The 7,762-nt window shown below is 44.7% G+C and overlaps 1 protein-coding gene across 1 annotated transcript; it reads left to right on the plus strand.

The window, feature by feature from the left end:
- The first annotated feature begins 332 nt into the window (after positions 1–332).
- LOC108519800 (RNA-binding motif protein, X chromosome-like) lies at positions 333–7,762 on the plus strand. Its single transcript, XM_017859055.1, is given in 10 exon segments — positions 333–531; positions 1,670–1,800; positions 1,995–2,101; positions 2,987–3,158; positions 5,028–5,108; positions 5,111–5,179; positions 6,032–6,146; positions 6,234–6,359; positions 6,563–6,645; positions 7,279–7,762. Coding segments are annotated over 9 exon segments (1,173 nt in total). The 5' UTR covers positions 333–531; positions 1,670–1,691; the 3' UTR covers positions 7,590–7,762.

A 7,762-nucleotide genomic window follows, 5' to 3' on the forward strand; every position in this document is an offset into this window, starting at 1 on the left:
TGGTATAGTAGGAGTATCTTCCCTTATCACATTTTGACAATTAGAAGAGTTAATGGAAAAGTAAAAGTAAAGTTTTGCATTGTGCCCGGCCCACTAGGCGCTCAATAATTTCAGTTCTTTATTAAATCAAGCCTGTGCACCATTTTAGAGCAAAGCAAAAAAAGCGCGTTTGGAAAGAACGGGTGGGGGTAGGGAAAACGGTTAGAAAGGTCCGCCGACCCAACACGGAGGGCCCGGGAAAAAGGGAGGAGAGAAGAGTGAGTGACAGAGGAGGCAGCCAATGGGGAGACTGGGAACTACTTCCCCCCTCCCTTTGCGTTTCAAATTCTAAGCTCCGTTTCCATCCGGGTCCTTCAGCCTCGTTCCCGGGCAGTATAAAGTTTGCTGTCTCCTTTGTTCGCCCTCGTTGCGCAGTAGTGCTAGCGGCTTCGCGGTTTGGTCCTCCGACCCGGCAGCCGCCACTGGTGCTGAGCTGCTAGGAGGCCCGTGTCGGCGAGCTCGTTGGAGCTTGAACCCATTGTCACCCCTCCGGTACGTGTCTCCTGTCCTCAGTCCGTTTTTCGTGACACTCTCGCCGTGTTAGGACTGGGGATTATATCTCCCTGGAGATGGGGGTGGCGGGCGCCATTTTAAGAACCCAAAGGTTCCGACCTATTTAAATAAAGCTGAAGGGGTCGAGGGAAAACAAATGAGGGGGCCCGTTTGGTTGTATGCCTCTCGAGAAAGTTTGGCTGCCGCCTGCGGGAGTTGGTAGCGGAGGTCGGGGCTTTGTAGGCTGGAGCGGGGCGAGGAGCGACCGCACCACCGCGATACCTGCATTGGTATGGCGCTGGCGCTAATGATGGGCATGTGGACTTCCATGCGGGCTGCGGGCTACGTATTCATTGGCGGCCCCGGAGAAGAAGCCCTCTGAATGTTCCCAGCCAGTGTTGGTGGTAAAAGTTAGTACCGTGACCAGTGTCGGTGGTTCTGGGTTGAATCCAAGTGTCGCCATTTTGTCTTTTACACGCGGTTTTTAATGACGAGTTTCAATTAGGTTCCGCTGCAGTCACGGAGTGTCGAGTGTTGGTGTGTGCGTCCGCGTTCCGTTACTTAATAGGAAACGAGGTTGACAATTTGTTTTATCTTTTGGCTGGATAGTAGAATTTTAGGTAGGGCGGGGGCCGGTGAAGAAGAGGCGGCATAACTTGGCTCAAACTTCACATTTCTCCTTGGATTTAGTAGGGAATTCTAAATAGGAAAAGACGACGTTGGAAGCGGGCTTGGTGTTAAGGTCCTGTGCCTGGCCTGTGACCTTGGGAGTCTTTTAAAACCCCATCGTTAGGAAGGGCGTGATGAGTAATTGAATCTTTCAAAGGCAACAGAACTAGAGCTGGAAGTTGGTTTTCAGATGTTAAGCAGCTGTTGCTTAAGAACAGCTATGGGTGATCAAGGGTAGTGGTAAAAGTTAAACTGGCCCTTTTAACCAGTTTTATGTAAATTGCACTGTTACTAATCTACTTAATTCAAATTGCTTCCTACTGTGACTGAGGCTTAGCTTGTTATCCTTTTCTTTAGTTATTAAGGAACAATGGTTTTAGTGGAAAATATGAAAAATGTGCCAAAGTAAAAGTGTCCAATAAACTTGAGGAACTTTTTGCAGTGAGGTAATACTATTCCTTTTCAACAGACTCACCGGCAAAAAAAAAAAAATGGTTGAAGCAGATCGTCCAGGAAAGCTCTTCATTGGTGGGCTTAATACGGAAACAAATGAGAAAGCTCTTGAAGCAGTATTTGGCAAATATGGACGAATAGTGGAAGGTGAGTTGTCTGGCAGTACAGGCTGGGCTATTATAATTAAAATATAAGCTATGATGAATTTGATTGCATTGATCGTCTGACATGATAATATGTATTTTGTCCTCTAAGAAGTTCTGAGCTTTCTGTTTACACATTTACTTTGGTTATTTCATTTGAACTAGGGTAACACTTTATTTTCTGAAAACTACTTTTAGTACTCTTGATGAAAGACCGGGAAACCAACAAATCAAGAGGATTTGCTTTTGTCACCTTTGAAAGCCCAGCAGATGCTAAGGATGCAGCCAGAGACATGAATGGAAAGGTGAGATTGTCTACACAATGAAAGATAACCTGTTATTAGTGCATAACATAACATGTAGTTGCCCAAGTCTGGTCTAGGGCAGCTTTTGAGTTTTGTCGTTTTCAGTATATACCTGTCTGGGACTCATCCTGTTTGTGATCCCGTTCCAAAGAGTATTCTGTAATTGCAGAACCAAATCTAGTAGTGAGTTATATCTTATGCTGTTAACATTCTCTCAGTTCAGAATAATTATGACATTATGTGATACCTTTTTTTTTTCTTGGTAGTCTCCCTCTGTCGCCTAGGCTGGAGTGCAATGGTGTGATCTGCCCACTGCAACCTCTGCCTCCCGAGTTCTAAATGATTATTCTGCCTCAGCCTCCCGAGTAGCTGGGATTACAGGCACGCGCGACCACACCCGGATAATTTTGTATTTTTGGTAGAGACGGGGTTTCACCATGTTGGCCAGGCTGGTCTCTAACTCCTGATTTCAGGTGATCCACCCGCCTCAGCCTCCCAAAGTACTGGGATTACAGGTGTGAGCCACTGCGCCTAGCCAACATGATACATTTTGTCTTGAGATCCATAAGCCATATTTTGATAACTTGACTTTTAGTTTTGTTAACAAGCTGATACCTACTTGGCCTTGTTTTAAATTTTACCATACAGTAATGCAGTGGATTCACCTTATGTTTCAATCCAGATCATCAGTATCATTTTTAAGTATTAAGAATTTTAAGTGGAAAAGTCCCATTTAACTGGCTATATTTGCAGTGTTTTTTCTTAGACTAATTAATGAGCAACACTTATCCATAACTGCATTTTGAAGGACCTGTTAGTGTCTTAGTATATAGTAGATGTGCAAATTATTTTTAAATCTTGATTTAACCGTATCTTTTTTTTTAGTCATTAGATGGAAAAGCCATCAAAGTGGAACAAGCCACCAAACCATCATTTGAAAGTGGTAGACGTGGACCGCCTCCACCTCCAAGAAGTAGAGGCCCTCCAAGAGGTCTTAGAGGTGGAAGAGGAGGAAGTGGAGGAACCAGGGGACCTCCCTCACGGGGAGGACACATGGGTAATAACTTGCGTGGACCTCGGGTTTGGTGTGTAAGTTAGGGACTGCAAGCTCACACCAAGTGGATGCTTTGGTTAAGTCCTTGAGGAGAGGTGCCAGCTTTTGAAATTGACAAAGTGATTGCCAATTGAAAGCATGGGAAGCATGTGAGATTATAGTGTTAAACCGTGGACAGTGTTACTTCTTGTCCAAGTAGTTTACTCTGTAGGAAAGGCATTTAAAAATTGATAAGCCAAGGTGTCGGACCTGAAAATGAAATCATTTTTATTTTATTTGTTTTTTTTTTTTTTGAGACGGAGTCTCGCTCTATCGCCCAGGCTGGAGTGCAGGGGCCGGATCTCCACTCACTGCAAGCTCCAACTCCTGGGCTTAAGCCATTCTCCTGCCTCAGCCTCCCGAGTAGCTGGGACCAAAGGCGCCCGCCACCTCGCCCAGCCAGTTTTTTTATTTTTTTAGTAGAGACAGGGTTTCACCATGTTAGCCAGAATGGTCTCGATCTCCTGACCTCGTGATCCACCCGCCTCAGCCTCCCAAAGTGCTGGGATTACAGGCTTGAGCCACTGCGCCCGGCCCATTTTTATTTTTTAAAGTTAGCTGGGCATGGTGGTGGGTGCTTACAATCCCAGCTACTTGGGAGGCTGAGGCAGAAGAATCACTTGAACTTGGGAGGCGGAGGTTGCAGTGAGCCGAGACTGTGTCACTGTACTCCAGCCTGGGCAACAGAATGAGACTCCATCTCAAAAAAAAGTAAAATCTCATTATTATCTTTGCATTTGGATGTTGACCCTCTCATTACCCTCAAGAGATTGATCATCAACCAGAAAATTCTGTGAGCTCAGACAAATATGTGAATGGCTCAAGGGTAGGTGTAATAACATCCCTTGAGTCTCACTATGTCCTGGTTCCCCAGGGTCTACCAACTGTTTCCATAAATGCTGCCAAGCAAGTANCCCAGCTACTTGGGAGGCTGAGGCAGAAGAATCACTTGAACTTGGGAGGCGGAGGTTGCAGTGAGCCGAGACTGTGTCACTGTGCTCCAGCCTGGGGGAACAGAGTGAGACTCCTTCTCAAAAAAAAAAAAAAATTTAAGACTACCTTCAGTTCTTACTTCCCCAGTCTATATGACTGCACTGCATGTTCCGTCAAGTACAAGTGAAACTAGACTACCCAAATTAATAATGGTCATTTTTGTTTGTTTTTGGGAGACAGAGTTTAGCTCTTGTTGCGCAGGCTGGAGTGCAGTGGCACGATCTTGGCTCACAACAACCTCTGCCTCCCAGGTTTAAGTGATTGTCCTGCCTCAGCCTCCTGAGTAGCTGGGATTACAGGCATGCACCACCACACCTGGATTTTTATATTTTTAGTAGAGACAGGATTTCACCATGTTACGCTGGTCTTGAACTCCTGATCTCAGGTGACCTGCCTGCCTCGGCCGCTCAAAGTGCTGGGATTACAGGTGTGAGCCATTGTGCCCGGCCTAATGGTCATATTCTTGATGAAGCAAAGGAAATTTTATAGTGACCGAGTCTGGTGGTTCACACCTGCAATCCCAGCACTTTGGGAGGCCGAGGCACGTGGATCACAAGGTCAAGTTCGAGACCAGCCTGGCCAGCATGGTGAAATCCTGTATCTACTAAAAAAATACAAGAAATTACCTGGGCATGGTGGCGCACACCTGTAATCCCAGCTACTCGGGAAGCTGAGGCAGGAGAATTGCTTGAACCCAGGAGGCGGAGGTTACAGTGAGCTGAGATCAAGCCACTGCACTCCAGCCTGGGCGACAGAGCGAGACTCCGTATCAAAAAAAGAAAACTCTCATATCTTGATTCTTGTGAGTAGTAATATTTTTCTTTTCTATTCTTGATGTAGATGACGGTGGATATTCCATGAATTTTAACATGAGTTCTTCCAGGGGACCACTCCCAGTAAAAAGAGGACCACCACCAAGAAGTGGGGTCCTCCTCCCAAGAGATCTGCACCTTCAGGACCAGTTCGCAGTAGCAGTGGAATGGGAGGGAGAGGTAAATGTTCCATGTATGACAATCTGTGCTACTACCGTAACACAAAGAATTGAGAGGTGAATGATGCTTAAAAGTTTAATTGGCCGGGTGTGGTGTCTCATGCCTGTAATCCTAGCATTTTGGGAGGCCAAGGCAAGAGATTGAGACCGTCTCTACTAAAAAAATACAAAACGTAGCTGGGCATAGGGTGGGTGCCTGTAATCCCCGCTACTTGGGAGGCTGAGGCAGGAGAATTGCTGGAACCTGGGAAGCGGAGGTTGCAGGGAACCGAGATCATGCCACTGCACTCCAGCCTGGCAACAGAGAGACTCCGTCTCAAAACAAAAAAAAACACACAAAAACCTTTATTCGTGGAGTCTGGGCGCGGTGGCTCACACCTGTAATCTTGGCACTTTGGGAGGCCGAGGTGGGTGGATCACGAGGCCCGGAGTTTGAGGCTAGTCTGGCCAACATGGTGAAACTCTCTCTACTAAAAATACAAAAATTAGCCGGGCACGGTGGCGGGTGCCTGTAATCCCAGCTACTCTGGAGACTGAGGCAGGAGAATCACTTGAACCCAGAAGGCGGAGGTTGCAGTGAGCTGAGATCACGGGACTGCACTCCAGCCTGGGTGACAGAGCGAGACTCCATCTCAAAAAAAAAAACTTTTGGTCATGTGTTCTAGGTGATCTAGATAAATGGAATTAGCACTGAAAAAAATTTAAAATGTGAGTGGGAAATTCTAGAAAAATTAGATGATCTAGCCTTCGTAATGTCATCTTTGAAGTCAGTCTCGTTTTCATAGCCTGAATGTAAGTTCACATTTTAACTTCTTTCTCTGTGTTTAAAAAAAATGATGTTATTTTCCTTAAGCTCCTGTATCACGTGGAAGAGATAGTTACGGAGGTCAACATCGAAGGGAGCCACTGCCCTCTCGTAGAGATGTTTATTTGTACCCAAGAGATGATGGGGATTCTACTAAAGACAGGTAATAGAAAATTGCAGCTTTTAAATTAATAATTAAAGTTGAAGGAAAGCTTATCAAAAGCATGAACCAAAACTTTTGTTTTTGTAGCTATTCAAGCAGAGATTACCCAAGTTCTCGTGATACTAGAGATTATGCACCACCACCACGAGATTATACTTACCGTGATTATGGTCATTCCAGTTCACGTGATGACTATCCATCAAGAGGCTATAGGTAAGTGACTTTGCTTCTGTGGCTTGCGTGTAAGAAAAGTTGCTATAAAAGTTGATGCTCTGGGACTTAAAGGTTTCTCTTTAATTTAGCGATAGAGATGGATATGGTCGTGATCGTGACTATTCAGATCATCCAAGTGGAGGTTCCTACAGAGANCTATAAAAGTTGATGCTCTGGGACTTAAAGGTTTCTCTTTAATTTAGCGATAGAGATGGATATGGTCGTGATCGTGACTATTCAGATCATCCAAGTGGAGGTTCCTACAGAGATTCATATGAGAGTTATGGTAAGATACTGGTTAAGGGTCTTGAGTATCACCAGCTTGAGTTTTTAGGTTCGTGAGCCAGTTTTTTAGGCTGCGTGGTGCTTGCTTTTTAAAGGGATGTTTGCTTGCTTTTAAAGGGGTAACTTTATCAGCTGGGCTTTTCCTAGTTTTGTGAGGGGCTTTTTTTGTTTTTCTAAGTTTCTTTTGAGGCTGTTTGCTTGCTTTGGAGGGGATTTTGCTTGCTTAAATTGGCAGCCTTATGTGTTTTCCCCCAACAGTGAAAATACAATTTAAAATTTTATTAACAAGATCAAATATTTACCATTGCAATATGAAGGCAAGTTCTACAGTTCAAAATTGCAACTTATCACTGGAAAGTGGCTGAGTGTCTACTATAAAATAACAAGCTCTCTGGAATATCCTCTTGAAATACACACCGTCTTCAGTCTTTTCAAACAAACATTAAAATGAATCCATTTCCATATCTCAGCAGATGAGCAAATCCCTGTTATGGCCAGCAATGGCAGAGTTTAAAACCTCCCACCCAGTTGAGAAAGTAAACTTTTAATACAAGAATTCTGTAAATTCAGATTTAAAATGTTGTATATATACAATTTATAGTGTTGCCATATTACCTGACCATTGACCCTGCAGGTAACTCACGTAGTGCTCCACCTACACGAGGGCCCCCGCCATCTTATGGTGGAAGCAGTCGCTATGATGATTACAGCAGCTCACGTGACGGATATGGTGGAAGTCGAGACAGTTACTCAAGCAGCCGAAGTGATCTCTACTCAAGTGGTCGTGATCGGGTTGGCAGACAAGAAAGAGGGCTTCCCCCTTCTATGGAAAGGGGGTACCCTCCTCCACGTGATTCCTACAGCAGTTCAAGCCGCGGAGCACCAAGAGGTGGTGGCCGTGGAGGAAGCCGATCTGATAGAGGGGGAGGCAGAAGCAGATACTAGAAACAAACAAAACTTTGGACCAAAATCCCAGTTCAAAGAAACAAAAAGTGGAAACTATTCTGTCATAACTACCCAAGGACTACTAAAAGGAAAAATTGTGTTACATTTTTTAAATTCCCTGTTAAGTTCCCCTCCATAATTTTTATGTTCTTGTGAGGCAAAAAGTAAAACAT

This window comes from Rhinopithecus bieti, unplaced genomic scaffold (assembly GCF_001698545.2).
Source record: "Rhinopithecus bieti isolate Rb0 unplaced genomic scaffold, ASM169854v2 scaffold_49727, whole genome shotgun sequence".
NCBI lineage: Eukaryota > Metazoa > Chordata > Mammalia > Primates > Cercopithecidae > Rhinopithecus > Rhinopithecus bieti.